The sequence below is a fragment of the Amblyraja radiata genome, chromosome 2, assembly GCF_010909765.2.
Source record: "Amblyraja radiata isolate CabotCenter1 chromosome 2, sAmbRad1.1.pri, whole genome shotgun sequence".
In the NCBI taxonomy this organism is placed as follows: domain Eukaryota; kingdom Metazoa; phylum Chordata; class Chondrichthyes; order Rajiformes; family Rajidae; genus Amblyraja; species Amblyraja radiata.
The window spans coordinates 63,320,792-63,338,547 of NC_045957.1; the positions used below are offsets into that span (position 1 = coordinate 63,320,792).

The 17,756-nt window shown below is 42.0% G+C and overlaps 1 protein-coding gene across 1 annotated transcript in view; it reads right to left on the reverse strand.

The window, feature by feature from the left end:
• Positions 1 to 9,660: 9,660 nt before the first annotated feature.
• The window catches only part of LOC116990306 (dual 3',5'-cyclic-AMP and -GMP phosphodiesterase 11A-like), a 266,877-nt gene continuing 258,781 nt past the window's right edge, over positions 9,661 to 17,756 (reverse strand). Inside the window, exon 20 of the mRNA XM_033047817.1 lies at positions 9,661 to 11,953. Within this exon, the coding sequence (XP_032903708.1) occupies positions 11,801 to 11,953 (153 nt within the window). The 3' untranslated portion in view covers positions 9,661 to 11,800. The remainder of the gene's footprint in view (positions 11,954 to 17,756) is intronic.

Here is a 17,756-nt window from a genome sequence, read left to right on the forward strand (position 1 = left end):
ACTTGGTTTATACCGAAGATATACCGTGGGAAAAATGCTAAGTGTGGCGTGACAGAGGGTCAGAGCGAATGACAGGCCCCACACAGCAGCAGCGGCGGCTCCATCTCCTCCTCCTCCCGCACCCAGCCCGGCCTGATAACGCTATAGGATCTTTGCTGATAGCAGCTGCTGCTGCCACTCCGCCAACGGCGCTTTCAAAACAAACCCTTGGAGGAGGTGTCGGTCAGAGGCGGAAGTAGTGGGGGGGCAGCTGAGGATAGAGCGCGGTGATTGGAGGAGGGAGATGTCCCAAAACACTCTCGGCAGCCCTGCACCGCAGCGAGGATCGATCCCGGTCTCCGGCGCTGCAATCGTTGCCGAACCGCCACTGGACCATCCCCGTCCCATCCCGAGAGCCTCCACACGCCCGTGGGTGGCCAGAGACGTCGGGAGTCAGACGGGCGCGGTGCCCCCAGCCAGCGCAGAGAAGCAGCGCTAAACCCAGCTCACTCTGCGTGTCCCGCAAAGTTATCCCTACCTGGATTTACGGGAAATATGTAATCAGTCCAGGCATGACCAGGCGAGACAGGCAGTTGAGCTGCATTTAGTGCTGGATTGAGCCTCCGAAGCCTCGCGCATGTGTGTGAGTGTGCGCATGCGCGCACGGCCGCCAAGATATTGTGTCCCCTTCCTTCCTGGATTTGGATGAGGGAATTGAAGGCAATATCTCCAAGTTTGCGGATGACACTAAGCTGGGGGGCAGTGTTAGCTGTGAGGAGGATGCTAGGAGACTGCAAGGTGACTTGGATAGGCTGGGTGAGTGGGCAAATGTTTGGCAGATGCAGTATAATGTGGATAAATGTGAGGTTATCCATTTTGGTGGCAAAAACAGGAAAGCAGACTATTATCTAAATGGTGGCCGATTAGGAAAAGGGGAGATGCAGCGAGACCTGGGTGTCATGGTACACCAGTCATTGAAAGTGGGCATGCAGGTGCAGCAGGCAGTGAAGAAAGCGAATGGTATGTTAGCTTTCATAGCAAAAGGATTTGAGTATAGGAGCAGGGAGGTTCTACTGCAGTTGTACAGGGTCTTGGTGAGACCACACCTGGAGTATTGCGTACAGTTTTGGTCTCCAAATCTGAGGAAGGACATTATTGCCATAGAGGGAGTGCAGAGAAGGTTCACCAGACTGATTCCTGGGATGTCAGGACTGTCTTATGAAGAAAGACTGGATAGACTTGGTTTATACTCTCTAGAATTTAGGAGATTGAGAGGGGATCTTATAGAAACGTACAAAATTCTTAAGGGGTTGGACAGGCTAGATGCAGGAAGATTGCTCCCGATGTTGGGGAAGTCCAGGACAAGGGGTCACAGCTTAAGGATAAGGGGGAAATCCTTTAAAACCGAGATGAGAAGAACTTTTTTCACACAGAGAGTGGTGAATCTCTGGAACTCTCTGCCACAGAGGGTAGTCGAGGCCAGTTCATTGGCTATGTTTAAGAGGGAGTTAGATGTGGCCCTTGTGGCTAAGGGGATCAGAGGGTATGGAGAGAAGGCAGGTACGGGATACTGAGTTGGATGATCAGTCATGATCATATTGAATGGCGGTGCAGGCTCGAAGGGCCGAATGGCCTACTCCTGCACCTAATTTCTATGTTTCTATGTTTCCCACCTCCTCTGCCCCTTCCTCTCTCTCTCTCTCTCTCTCTCTCTCTCTCTCTCTCTCTCTCTCTCTCTCTCTCTCTCTCTCTCTCTCTCTCTCTCTCTTGTATACCCCCCCTTCACCCCCCTTATCCTGAGAGCCCTCCTCTCCATCCCGCACTGATCCCCATTCCTGCCTCTATTCATTCTTCACTGACATTCCCTGTGCTCCCCTCCTCATCTACGCCCCCCCCCCCCCATCTATTCATCCTGCACTGATCTCCCGATCCACCTCGCATTGATTCTCCTGCCACTCCCCATCAATCCTACACTGGTCCCCCAATTCATCCTGTAATGACCCCCCTTCCCATCCATCCTGCACTGCTCCACCCCTTCATCCTGCACTGCTCCCCCCATCCATCCTGCACAGACCCCCCCCATTCAACCCCACTGTCATCCCCCGCGATCTCCCCTCACAATTTTACCTACTCCAACCAACACGCACTAATTCCCCTGCCTCAATCCATCCATTCCGCACCGATTGCCTCCTCAACCCCCATCGCCACCTATCCATCCGGTAATGAGGCGTCTTGACACCTATAAATATATTACCAAAAGAACATTTGCTACATTTATGTCCTTTGGCCATCTCTTGTTAGTTAGTGTAATGTTTAACCTATTAGATGGGTATATTCAGTTTTGACAGCTATTATCATAAAATGCCTTTAGAAAATTCTTTGCAACCTGTATATTTTGTTGTGGATAAATTATGTGGGAAGCGAGAGTGTTTCTGTACCAATAGCAATAACGACCCATGCTATGGCCCTGTCATGATAATTTTCGGTCCTTCACAGAAACTATGCTTGCATCAATCTGTAGTGTGCATGGTTAAGCATATATGTTATCATGGTCCAGGATTTATTGACACAAGTTGATCATACGCTGAATAATCCAACCACATTTTTGTTTGGAAGTGGAAAGAAATAATAAAAATTGCATTAATTGCAATGTGTAAAAAGAGTTGAGATACTGTATTATTATTTTGCTGCATGTTATTGTGGTATATATCATGTCTTGATTGGTGAATATGTTTCGTTTGTGACTTTATTTGAAGCAGAAATAATATGTGAATGCTTCATTGAGCATAATTCCGACTGGTAACTACGCACTTCGTCCGAGCACATTATCGCACGCGTCATGCAAGCCATCTTAAATGACCACCTAAACTGTCATTTGGCAACTTAAAAAGCTGCCCAGGTTGCCCGGCTGGCAACAGTGAGAAAAAGTTAAGCGAGAGCCCTGCACAGGTGGGTGAGCCGAATATCAGTGGTGGGTAAGTTGTTGGAGACGATTCGTAGACTGAGGTGTTCCACTTTGGCATGTCAAACCAGGCCAGGGCTTACACCGTAAATGGTAGAGCCCTCGCAAGCATTGCAGAACAGAGAGAGCTCGGAATTCCCTAAAATTGGTGAGTTAGGTGGACAGCGGCAAAGAAGACGTTTGGCAAGTTGCTTTGAATGGGAAAGATATTGAGTACCAAATTTGGGACGTCATGATGTAGATATACAAACGTTGGTAAGACCACATTTCGAGTCCTATGTGCAGTTCTGGTCAGCCAGATATAGGAAGGAAGGTGAAGATAGACACAAAAAGCTGGAGTAACTCAGCGGGACAGGCAGCATCTCTGGAGAGAAGGAATGGGTGATTTTTATGCTTGAGTTGTGGAGAAAGGTTGGATAGGCTGGGACTAGGCTGTGACTGTAGGGCTAAAGAACTGGCTTTGGCAAAAGTGCAAGCATTTTATATTCATCCAGCTCTCAGAGGAACTGGTAGAGATGGGTATAATTTCAACTTTAAAAGATGTTTGGTCAGAGGCATGGATTGGATGGGTTTAGAGGGATATCAGTCAAATGCAGGTAGACTAGTTCGCAAAGGCAGTTGTTTAGCATGGACGAGTTAAGCTGAACGACCTGTTTCTGTGCCATCTCTATGACTCTAGATATTAAAATCTATTGAGCACAAATACAAGTTATTATAATGATTTGCATTATCTTACAAGGCACAACATGTTCAATTTGATTAGGAAATTATTCAATATGGCATCAGATAAAATTAGATTTTCTTCCCTCTTCCATAGTATCCCTGACCCGAACTGCTACATTCATTGCCTTGTGTTTAAAGATATATCAAGGAAACAGTCCCTTCGGCCCTCCAAGTCCATGCTGACAAACGATCTCCTTACACTAGCACAACTCTACACACTCTACGATTAAACAAAGTATGAATATAATGCAATTTAAAAAAATGTACAAAAGATATATCTTTGAAAAGTACAGTAATGAGGAAGGAGAATGTAAATCTCACAGATGTTAATGGTGCTTGTTCTTTTTGTTCTTTTCTTTTTGTGTTCTTTTTTTCTTAATAGCTTTATTTGGAGTAGTTTTATTTGAATTGTCTGTTTAGTTTATTTTATTGAATTTTGCATTTGTTAATGGTGAAGAATGGGGGTAGGACGTGACAAGCATAGGCTTCTTCCTATCCCTTTTCGAACGAGTCTAATGTGTATTATGTTGAAATTGGCTTTTGATTTTTTTAATTTATGTATGTACATATATGTTATGTATATGTGTATATGTGTATATGTATGTATGTATATATGTACATGTATATGTATGTATGTGTGTATGTATTTATGTATATATATATGTATATATATAATTTTCCTTTTATTTATTCATTTTCATCTTTTCTTTTCTTCTTTTTTTTGTTTTTAATCGTTCGAAATAAAGATATCATTCATTAAATAAAGATATCATTCATTCACACTAAGAACAATTTACTGAAGCCAATTAACCTACAAACCAGTACCTCTGAAATGTGGAAGGAAATTGGATCACCCGGAGAAAACCCATGTAGTCATGGGGAGAATGTACAAACTCCAGACAGACACCACCTATAGTCAGGATTAAACCCGGGTCTCTGGCTCTGTAAGGCAGCAACTCTACCGTTGTGCCACCGCGCGCCCCTGATTTGGTTGGACACCGTTGTGAAATAATACATTTTGTTTTGAGACCATAGATTTTTTAATTCTACTGAACCATAGGGAATTAGATAAATGTAAACATACATGTAGAGGAAACAAAAGCCCTGTGACGCAATCCTCCTGTATGAAAACAATTAATAACAGCCTCATTAAATGTCAATTCAACAACTATGTAAACAAGGAACTGGATCTATAATTGACGTCCAAATTAAACATCTCTAAATACATAGTCTAATACAGTGCCCTCCATTATGTAGGTCCCTTGCAGTCAGAAACAGGTGAATTGATCTTGGGGAACAAGGACATGGCGGACCAATTGAATAACTACTTTGGTTCCGTCTTCACTAAGGAAGACATAAATAATCTGCCGGAAATAGCAGGTCAAAAGAGGTGGAGGAACTGAATGAAATCCAGGTTAGCCGGGATGTGGTGTTAGGTAAATTGAATGGATTAAAGGCCGATAAATCCCCAGGGCCAGATAGGCTGCATCCCAGAGTACTTAAGGAAGTAGCTCCAGAAATAGTGGATGCATTAGTGATAATATTTCAAAACTCTTTAGATTCTGGAGTAGTTCCTGAGGATTGGAGGGTAGCTAATGTAACCCCACTTTTTAAAAAGGGAGGGAGAGAGAAAACGGGGAATTACAGACCAGTTAGTCTAACATCGGTAGTGGGGAAACTGCTAGAGTCAGTTATTAAAGATGGGATAGCAGCACATTTGGAAAGTGGTGAAATCATTGGACAAAGTCAGCATGGATTTACGAAAGGTAAATCATGTCTGACGAATCTTATAGACTTTTTCGAGGATGTAACTAGTAGAGTGGATGAGGGAGGACCAGTGGATGTGTTATATCAGGACTTTCAGAAGGCTTTCGACAAGGTCCCACATAAGAGATTAGTATACAAACTTAAAGCACACGGTATTGGGGGTTCAGTATTGATGTGGATAGAGAACTGGCTGGCAAACAGGAAGCAAAGAGTAGGAGTAAACGGGTCCTTTTCAGAATGGCAGGCAGTGACTAGTGGGGTACCGCCAGGCTCAGTGCTGGGACCCCAGCAATTTACAATATATATTAATGATTTGGATGAGGGAATTGAATACAACATCTCCAAGTTTGCGGATGACACGAAGCTGGGGGGCAGTGTTAGCTGTGAGGAGGATGCTAGGAGGCTGCAAGGTGACTTGGATAGGCTGGGTGAGTGGGAAAATGCATGGCAGATGCAGTAAAATGTGGATAAATGTGAGGTTATCCACTTTAGTGGCAAAAACAGGAAAGTAGACTATTATCTGAATGGTGGCCGATTAGGAAAGGGGGAGATGCAACGAGACCTGGGTGTCACGGTACACCAGTCATTGAAAGTAGGCATGCAGGTGCAGCAGGCAGTGAAGAAAGCGAATGGTATGTTAGCATTCATAGCAAAAGGATTTGCGTATAGGAGCAGGGAGGTTCTACTGCAGTTGTACAGGGTCTTGGTGAGACCACACCTGGAGTATTGCGTACAGTTTTGGTCTCCTAATCTGAGGAAGGACATTATTGCCATAGAGGGAGTACAGAGAAGGTTCACCAGACTGATTCCTGGGATGTCAGGACTTTCATATGAAGAAAGACTGGATAGACTTGGCTTGTACTCGCTAGAATTTTGAAGATTGAGGGGGGATCTTATAGAAACTTACAAAATTCTTAAGTTGTTGGACAGGTTAGATGCAGGAAGATTGTTCCCAATGTTGGGGAAGTCCAGGACAAGAGGTCACAGCTTAAGGATAGAGGGGAAATCTTTTAGGACCGAGATGAGAAAAACATTTTTCACACAGAGAGTGGTGAATCTCTGGAATTCTCTGCCACAGAAGGTAGTTGAGGCCAGTTCATTGGCTATATTTAAGAGGGAGTTAGATGTGGCCCTTGTGGCTAAAGGGATCAGGGGGTATGGAGAGAAGGCAGGTACAGGATACTGAGTTGGATGATCAGCCATGATCATATTGAATGGCGGTGCAGGCTCGAAGGGCCGAATGGCCTACTCCTGCACCTATTTTCTATGTTTCTATGTTTGGGACAAAGACCCATCATTTATTTATTTGCCTCTGTACTCCACAATTTGAGATATGTAATAGAAATAAATCTACGCGTTTAAAGTGCACATCGTCAGATTTTATTAAAGGCCATTTTTTGTACATTTTGGTTTCACCATGTAGAAATTACAGCTGTATTTATATATAGTCTTCCCATTTCAGGGCACCATAATGTTTGGGACACATGGCTTCACAGGCGTTTGTAATTGCTCAGGTGTGTTTAAATGCCTCCTTAATGCAGGTATAAGAGAGCTCTCAGCACCTAGTCTTTCCTTCAGTCTTTCCATCACCTTTGGAAAATGTTATTGTTGTTTATCAACGTGAGGACCAAAATTGTGCCAATGAAAGTCAAAGAAGCCATTATGAGACTGAGAAACAATAATAAAACTGTTAATGACATCAGCCAAACATTAGGCTTACCAACATCAATTGTTTGGAACAACATTATGAAGAAAGAGAGCACTGGTGAGCTAACTAATCGCAAAGGGACTGGCAGGCCAAGGAAGACCTCCACAGCTGATGACAGAAGAATTCTCTGTGTAATAAAGAAAAATCCCCAAACACCTGTCCGACAGATCAGAACCACTCTTCAGGAGTCAGGTGTGGATTTGTCAATGACCACTGTCTGCTGAAGATTTCATGAACAGATATACAGAGGCTACACTGCAAGATGCAAACCACTGATTAGGTGCAAAAATAGGATGGCCAGTTAAAGGTTGTCAAGAAGTATTTAAAAGAGCAACCACAGTTCTGGGAAAAGGTCTTGTGGACAGATGACGAAGATTAACTTATATCAGAGTGTTGGCAAGAGCAAAGCATGGAGGAGAGAAGGAACTGCCCAAGATCCAAAACATACCATCTCATCTGTGAAACACAGTGGTGGGGTATTATGGCCTGGGCATGTATGGCTGCTGAAGGTACTGGCTCACTTATCTTCATTGATGATACAACTGCTGATGGTAGTAGCATAATTAATTCTGAAGTGTACAGACACATCCCATCTGCTCAAGTTCAAACAAATGCCTCAAAACTCATTGGCTGGCGGTTCATTCTACAGCAATACAATGATCCCAAACATACTGCTAAAGCACCAAAGGAGTTTTTCAAAGCTAAAAAATTGTCAAATCTTGAGTGGCCAAGTTGAGTTATCACCCGATCTGAACCCAATTGAGCATGCCTTTTATATGCTGAAGAGGAAACTGAAGGGGACTAGACCCCAAAACAAACATAAGCTAAAGATGGCTGCAAGACAGGCCTGGCAGAGCATCACCAGAGAAGACACCCAGCAACTGGTGATGTCCATTACTTCAAGAAGTCATTGCATGCAAATGACATTGCCGTGTTCCAACCATTATGGTGCCCTGAAGTAGGGGGATTATGTATAAACACTGCTGTAATTTCTACATGGCAAAACCAAAATGTATAAAAATGGCCTTTATTAAATTCTGACAATGTGCACTTTAACCACATGTGATTTTTTTCTATTACAAATCTTAATTTGTGGAGTACAGAGGCAAATAAATAAATTATGGGTTTTCATCCCAAACATTATGGAGGGCACTGTATGTGCTTGCAACCAATAATAATAATAATAATACATTTTATTTATGGGCGCCTTTCAAGAGTCTCAAGGACACCTTACAAAAATTGAGCATGTAGAGGAAAAACATGTAAGGGGAATGAAATAAATAGTAGAGACATGACTAGTACACAAAGTAAAGACTAATATCCTGCTGAAGGGTGCAGAATGAGCAATAATTTAAATTACCATGCAAATATAGTGAAAATAAGATGTTCCATTAAGATTGTTGATAGGATTGAGACATGCACATTAACATACAATCTCCCAAGATTTTTAACATTCCTTATTCGGATAAAATGAGAATGAAACATATTGTCTCATTCTGATTTATTTTAAAGAAATAGTTTTGAAGCAATCCATTTTAATTTGTCAGAAACTTGTAAGCCTTTTAAAAACATGCTCATAAAAGTTGTCCTGCTCCAGTTTACAATACTATTATATTTTAATTTTATGGTACTTCATCTCTTCTACTTAATGGCTGTGTGCCAAATTTGTGTACATAATTGTTAATATATGCTTTCCTCTGTGTATTTTGAGAGTCAGTTATATCAATCATAGCAGTTACTTTATTTGTTCCAAAGAATAGTCAAGGTATTTAATCCAAAATTTAGTCATTACGCCTGGTTATTCTACAGAAGCAATTCAAATTTGCTTTGTAGCTATCTCACAAGATAAAAAGAATGCATATTGATTGTGAGAATGACTGGCTCATGCTACAGTTCTGACTGATCGACCTATTTGTCAGAAATTAATGCACCCCAAAATTAGCAAGTTATAAGGTGTGTGTGTTTTGCTATTCGTCTTGTTCTATTTTTGCATGAATTCTTTGTTTGTTTCTTTATTAGTGCAGCCAATGATATACCAATAGCATTAAGTGTTTTGTTTTCTTTCAGTGCCATGCAATACTGTTAGTGAATCAAATAAACTTAACGAATGAAATATATTTTTAAGTCCACTCAATGCTTTAATGGAGTTAAAGGTGACTACGTGTAGATCATCTGTAAATTGCCGCGGACTTGCTAGCGCCCGCCGGGGGCTCCAACATCAAGACCCGGGGCAGGGCCCTACATCGCCCGGCGTGGCTTTGAGTGGCCGCGGACTTGCTAGCGCCCGCCGGGGGCTTTGACCTCGACTTCGGGAGAGGAATGGAAAGCAGGGGAGAGACAAGATTTGCCTTCCATCACAGTGAGGAGGACTCACTGTGATGGATGTTTATGTGAATTGAATTGTGTTGGTGTGTGTCTTGGTTCTTTTTTTGTATGGCTGCAGAAACCAAATTTCGTTTGAACCTCATGTGAGGTTCAAATGACAAATAAAAGGTATTGTATTGTATTGTATTGTATCTAAATGTCACAAACAGGAAATGGCCAGGCAATGTGCTTTTGGGGACATTGGTCCTCAGTAAATAATTTCACTGAAATTCTAACTTTGATCTGAACAAAAAGTCAGTACTGAGGTTTAGTATTCTGGATGAGATGCATGATCTGCAACTGTAACAACACTCCTTCCAACACTGTGATGAAGTGGCTGTTCAGATTATGCCCTCGTGTCTTAGAGTGAGACTTACACTTTGCACCTTACATCTCTGGGAAGAGGGCACAATTGACTGAGCCCAAACAATATTGACTTTTAACAGTACCAACATAATATAGGTGACTTTGGCAGATCTCCATAATAAGCGTTTATAAGGTTAATCCCCATTCTAGTATTCCATACTCCCAGTAGGGAAGCTGCAGAGAGAGAATGTGATTTGGACCAATATTAAAATCTCAAGGTTTATAGACACTGCTCATCATTTCTCCTAAAAGAAGGATTGCACTTTTAATACCCAGAGCAAAAGCAGGAAGAGATTGTGCTCTTTTGAATTAGTGATCAATTATAGTGATATACACTAAACAATGGTGACTGCACTATAACATTATCTTATTGGCTGTAAAGCATTGACATGTCTTGAGATTGTTAATGCATAATCTCAATTTATCTATATTTCTCTAGAATATTTCTGAAATTGTTCAATAATTTTAATGTAAATATACCAAGAGAATTCAAGTTAAACCTAAACTACAATTCAGTTACAAGTATTCTTATGTTTCTCTCTTCAATAATTAGTACTTCATGCTATGGTAGTTCCCATGGATAGCGATGTTATTTTTTAATCCACATTCAAATTATTTCTGCAAATGACAACCTGTGTTCAATTTAAAGGGAGATTTTACAGGTGGATTTACTACTGTAAATATTTCAGGTATAAACATTACTAAATTAAAAATTAAAAAATATTAAATAAATAGTTGCATGATTTTCTCTATCATTTTCCCATAGGTTGTGAGGTCAATTAATTTGGTTCTGCTAATGTTGGCCTATGAGGTTATCTTAATTCAAACAGAACGCTTAATCTTCTCGTGACAGGGTCACTCCAAAACAGAGCACTGCCTCCCCTAACTAATCATTGGAGGAGCAGTAGGTTTGCGTTAAATATCTTATATTTTGGTCTGGAAACAGCATGGTCCTTAAACCTTCTGTATGTGTGGTCATTAATCATACAGTGTATCATCATATAACAGATAACATATCTTATAACATATTCTTAATAAATTCATATATGTTTTGATCATTTGCATGGAATTTAAGAATGGCTATTTGATGGTGAAAATATCACTGCCTCAACAATGGCAAGTGAAAGAACTGGCTTCAGCTCACGTGACAGCTTAATATGATCTGTGAGACTGCGATAGCCAAAGGTGGACACCTTAGTGTGTCCGCTCTGCCCTAAAGATAAGGATTTACATGCAGCATTAACCATCTCATTAGAAGAATGTTTCAAGCACATGATCAATGCCATAGAAAAACGGTGAGAAACTGATGCCTCAGTTGATGTTGAAAGATATTTCTGCGATGACATTTTAAATGGAGTCCCTTGGATCTATCCCAGAATACTGGGTTCTGAGAGCAGTTACTTGTCAGGAGAGCATCTTGTCTTGAACATCAATAAGCCATTGTCAGTCTGACAGCGTACCCTGCTGCCAACAGATTTAACTAGAATCCGCTTTAATAAAGCTGTTCAGTCTGCAGCAGATTTCTTTTGAAGCACTGAAAGAATGCTGCTGGAGCAGATGGCAGATTATGATTTTAATCACCACAGTAATTACTCGATGCTCCTAGGTAGCAAACATAGCAGTGCATGATGGGAGAGATGTGAAATGGTCCATGACTGGTGATTGCTGATTTTCTTGTTGAATATTTGCAGTGTTGATCTCCATTCAATACCCAAGATCCGATCAGAGGGCAAAATGATTTTGCACCTCTTCTTCAGTAGCCACGCAGATGGGAATTATGCTAATGTTGCTGAAGTTTCATTCTGCAGCCAAAGTATTATTGATGATTCTCAGCATTTGCATCATTGTCATTAACATTCCATCTGCCTGAGGGTCAAAATGCCTAATGTAGTGTAAGGTCAGGCCAGAGAGATGTTAGGGTCTGAATTGCACTAGTTGATTACTTCAATCTTCAGTATGCGATTAGAAGCATCTGCGGCACCATGAGACTGACGGTACATTGTATAAAGCTCCTCCCACTTAGTTCTATTAGCATTGATTCCATTCACCAAGGGCTGAGTCCTTCCATTCAGTTCAGCCAGCGCCTGCAACGTGAGGAGCAGATAAAAAGCATTAGTGGATCAGTGAACAAATAGTATCTTAGCCATCCTGTAGGAAAACGCAGACTCTGAAAGGTTTGACTGAGATACATTTACAGGAGCATCAGTATTTAAATGCAATATGCCTACTTCCATAGCCTTGGTCAACCAAACAAATCCAGAATTATAAAGTTTTAAATCCTCAACACATTATATAATATCCTAAACCTTCCTGCTTTTTCAGCATCCCGTCAATGAAATTTACCTAGACCTCTGGCTATGCGGGTTTAGTGGGTAGCATTCTTGCAACAAAGACCAAAGGTTATGGTTAGACATCTACTCAAGAAAAACAATAACAAAATTCCAAGCTGGGATTCCCATATAATACTAGAGGAGAGATTTTTCAAATGAAATCTTAAATGATGGCTCAATTATTTACTTACCTGGACAAGAGACAATCTCAAGATATTTTGGAAAAATAGTATGTGATTCCTGATGTCCCAGTTAACATTTATCCCTGACTAACCTAAACATTCCTCAAACATATGCCCAGATTTCTTGGAGGGGAGAGCAATGGACAGTTCTCTGTCTTTAGTGCAGTGTTCCTTTAAACTTGTCGTAGAATCAGTTCTTCAGCCCAACTCGTCCATACTGAACTGCTTTCATTTACCTGCACCAGGCCCATATCCCACCAGACCTTTCTTATCCTTATAGCTGTCCAAATATTTTTATAATGCCGCAATTTTTCCTGTCTCTACAACTTCCTCTGGTAGCTTATTCCAGGTATGCGCGGCCCTCGGTGTGAAAATGTCCCCTCTCGGGTTATTTTTAAAACTTTCACCTTAAAAACATAGAAACATTGAAAAATAGGTGTAGGAGTAGGCCATTCAACCCTTCAAGCCAACACTGTCATTCAATATGATCATGGCTGATCATCTAAAATCAGTAACTATTCCAGAGTCGAGAGAGAACATTGAAAAATGATCACCAATGCATCCCCTTTTCGAGGGCCACCTCCTTGAGTACTCTGGGATGCAGACCATCAGGCCCTGTGGATTTATCTGCCTTCAGTCCAAACAGTTTACCTAACACCATTTCCTGACTAATGTAGATTCCCTTCAGTTCCTTCAGGATCCCACCAGATCCTCGGTCCCCTAGTATTTCTGGGAGATTGGTTCTGTCTTCACTATGGAAGACACAAATTACTCCTTTAAGTGTTCTGCCATTTCCTTGATTCCTATTATAAATTCACCAGTCTCTGATTGTAAGGGACCTACATTTATCTTCACTAATCTTGTCCTTTTTACATTTGTAAAGAAGCTTTTATAGTCAGTTTTTATATTACCCGCAACTTTCATGCTCTTTTTTCCTCTCCTCTCCTCTCCATTAACCCCTTTGTCCTCCTCTGTTGAGTTCTAAATTTCTCCGTCCTCCGGTTTGCTGCTACCTCTGGCCAATTTATATGCCTTTTCCTTGGATTTAACACTATCCTTGATTTCTCTCGTTAGCCATAGTTGAGCCGCCTTCCCCATTTTATTTTTTCGCCAGACAGGGATGAACAATTTTTGGAGTTCATCCATGCAGTCTTTAAATCTTTGCAATTGCATCTTCACCGTCAAACCTTTAAGTATAATTTGCCAGTCTATCCTAGCCAATTCCCATCTCATACCTTCAAAGTCTCATTTCTTTAAGTTTAGGACCCTAGTCTCTGAATTAACCATGTCACTTTCCAGCCTAATGCAAAATGTCACCATATTATGGTTACTGTTGCCCAAGAGGCCTTGCACAACAAAATCGCTAACTAATCCTTCCTCATTACACAATACTCAGTCTAGGATGGCATGTTCTCTAGTCGGTTCTTCTACATATTGGTTTAAAAAACTTTCCCGTATACATTCCAGGACATTCTCTTCCTCTGCTACTAATTTGCTCTGCCCAATCTATATGTAGATTAAAGTCACCCATGATAACCGCTGTACCTTTGCTACACGCATCCCTAATTTCCTGCTTGATGCTATCCCCAACCTCCCTACTGCTGCTTGGTGGTCTGTATACACTCCAACAAGCGTTTTCTGCCCTTGGCGATTTCGCAGTTCTACCCATAACGATTCTACAGCATCCAAGCTAATGTCTCTCCTTACTATTGCATTAATCTCCTATTTAACCAGCAATGCCACCCCACCACATCTTCCTTTCTGTCTATCCTTCCTGAATATCGAATAACCCTGTATGTTTAGCTGCCAGCCTTGGTCACCCTGGAGCCAAGTCTCTGTAATTCCAACTATATCATATTCCTTAATTGCTAACTGCACATTCAATTCATCCACCTTATTATGAATGCTCCTCGCATTAAGGCACAAAGGTTTCAAATTTGTTTATCTTATCTACCTTTTGCTTCTGTCCTCCTTTTATGTCCCTCTCTACCCCCTCCCTCTCTACCCCCCTCCCTCTCTATCCTCACTCCTATCCTCTCTACCCCCTCACTCTCTGCCCCCTCCCTCTCTACCCCCTCCCTCTCCCTCCCTCGCCCTCTCCCTCTCTACTCTCCCTCCCTCCCACTCTACCCCCTCCCTCTCCCTCTACCCCCCTCCATCTCTCTCTCTACCTCCCTCCCTCTCTCTCTCTACCCCCCTCCCTCTCTGCCCCTCTCCCTCTCTACCCCCTCCCCCTCTCTCTACCCTCCCTCTCTACTCCCCTCCCCTCCCTCTCCCTCTCCCTCTCCGGGTGGTTGAATTTTGCGTTGGGGGAGACTGGAGCTGTACACAGTCCTCCAGAATCATACCAATGTCTTGACAGGAGTAACATGACGTCCCAACTCCTACAGGCAATACACTAACTGATGAAAGCAAGTTTCCCAGTGCCTTCTTCACCACCCTATTTACCTGTGCCTCCACCTTCATGGAACTATGTACGTGCATCCCTAGGTCTCTCTGGTCTACACAACTCCCTGGACCATTTACTGTGCAAGTCCTGCCCTGGTTTGACATAAAATGCATCGCCTCGCATTTATCTGAATTAAACTCCATACATGATTCTTCAGCCCATTGCAAGATCCCATTGCAATTTTATACTCTTCATGTTCAGTAGTCCACTAATTTTAGTATCATCCACAATATTACTAATCATGCCATGCCAGCTACATTCACGTCAAAAATACTACAATAAATAATGAGTAATAGAAAAATCCAACACCTTTCGCTGTGGTACACCACTTCTTGCAGGTCTCCAGTTGAAAAGGAACCATTTATCACCTCCTTCTGACTGCTGCCTTTGACTTTGACTCTGACATCGGGGGGGAGAGTGCAGTGGAGAGGTAAGTTTTTTTGGCCTTCCATCACAGCAATGTGATGGATGTTTATGTAAATTATGTTGTGTCTTGGGTCTATTTGTTTGTAATGTATGGCTGCAGAAACGACATTTCGTTTGGACCTCAAGGGGTCCAAATGACAATAAATTGAATTGTATTGTATTGTATTGTATTGTATTGTATTGTATTGTATTGCCTTTAAGCCAATTTTGCATCCAATTGGTTAGCTTGACTTGAATCCCATATAATGTAACCTGACAAACCAGTCTGCTATGTGGTACCTTATCAAGCCTTCCTAAAATTGATCTAGATAACATCTACAGCACTGCTCCCATCAATCTTCTTGGTCACCTCTTTCAAAAACAACCAAATTGATGAGGCACAATTACCACACAAAGCAACATTGGCTATGCCTTTCCAAATGCATGTGAATCCTGTCTCTGATGATCCCATCCATAAATTACCCATCATTGATGTCAGCCTGTGGTTCCCAGGCTTTTCCTTGCAACCTTACTTAAACAGAGGCCTAACAATAGCCACCTTCCAGTCTTCCAAAATCTCATCTGCGGCTATCGATGACACAAATATCTCTGTTGGGGCCCAAAATGTCTTCCATACCTTCCCACAATACGTTTGATCCCCATAATCTATCAATGCATTTTAAGACATCCAGCACCTCTTCAAGACGTCAACATTAACTTCCCCAAGTACTTTAGCTTCCATGCTTGAGAAGTACTTTAGCTCCCACCACCTCTGTGCTGCCCAATCTGGTCACTTCTCCATCACCAACAATAGAAATTGAGGAGGTGGAGAGGCTGTTCAGAAGATAGAAAAGCCAAAAATCTCCAGGACCAGACAATGTTTCCCCCTCAACCCTCAAGCTCTGTGCCGAACAACTGGCACTGGTCTACATAGACATTTTCAACCAATCCCTGCAAACTTGTACTGTCCCTGCCTGGTTCAAAGTCTCCACTATTGTCCCTGTACCCAAAAAGGCAAGGAATACTGGTTATGACTAAAGGCCTGTCGCACTTACCTCTGTAATCATGAAGACCCTTGAAAGGCTTGTGCTGGCCAAGCTGAAAAATATCACTAACTCCCTGCAGGACCCTCTGCAGTTTACATATCGGGCCAATAGATCTGTGGATGACACAGTCAACCTGGGCCTGCACTTCATCCTCCAGCACCAAGACTGCCAGGGGACCTATGCAAGGATTTTATTTGATGCTTTTAGCTCTGCATTCAACACCATTGTGCCAGAGCTACTACACTCCAAACTTTCCGAGTTGACTGCGCCTGAACCCACCTAATGCAAACTCCATCCTCAAGTTTGCTAATGACACCACCGTTGTTGGATGAATTACAGATGGTGATGAGTCAGAGTATAGAATTGAGATCGATCGACTGACCAAATGGTGCCAGCACAACAACTTGGCTCTCAATGTCAGTAAGGTCAAGGAACTGATTGTGGACTTTGGAAGAGCAAGGATGAGGAACCATAAACCTATCTATATCGGCAGGATGATGGTGGAGAGAGTCAAAAGCTTCAAATTCTTGGGCGTTAATATTTCTGAAGATCTTTCCTGGACCCAGCACATTGATGCAATTATAAAGAAAGCACATTAATGCCTCTACTTCCCGAAAAGATTGTGGCGATTCGGGATGTCAGAGTGTATTCTCTTAAACATCTACAGGTGTACAATAGAGAGCATATTGACTGGTTTCATCACAGCTTGGTTCAGCAACTTGAATGCTAAGTAGACTGCGAAGTAGACTGCAAAAAGTTGTCCAGTCTATCATGGATTCTGATCTTCCCACCATCTAAGGTATTTACTGGTCACTGCCTCAAAAAGGCAGCCAGCATCATTAGAGACCCACACCATCCTGGCCACACACTCTGCAATCGGGAAGAAGGTAAAGGGTTCTGAACTTAAAGAAAGGTAACTTTGAAGGTATGAGACGTGAATTGGCCAAGATTGACTGGCAATTGATTCTTAAAGGGTTGATGGTGGACATGCAATGGAAGGCATTTAAAGACTGCATGGATGAACAACAACAATTGTTCATCCCAGTTTGGCAAAATAATAAATCAGGAAAGGTAGTGCATCCATGGATAACAAGGGAAATCAGGGATAGTATCAAAACAAAAGATGAAGCATACAAATTAGCCAGAAAAAGCAGCCTACCAGAGGACTTTTGTCCAGCAGAGGGGGACAAAGGGCTTAATTAGGAGAGGGAAAATAGATTATGAAAGAAAACTGGCAGGGAACATAAAAACTGACTGCAAAGGTTTTTATAGATATGTGAAGAGAAAGAGATTAGTTAAAACAAATGTAGGTCCCTTGCAGTCAGAAACAGCTGAATTGATCATGGGGAACAAGGACATGGCAGACCAATTGAATAACTACTTTGGTTCTGTCTTCACTAAGGAAGACATAAATAATCTGCCGGAAATAGCAGGGGTCCGGGGGTCAAATGAGATGGAGGAACTGAGTGAAATCC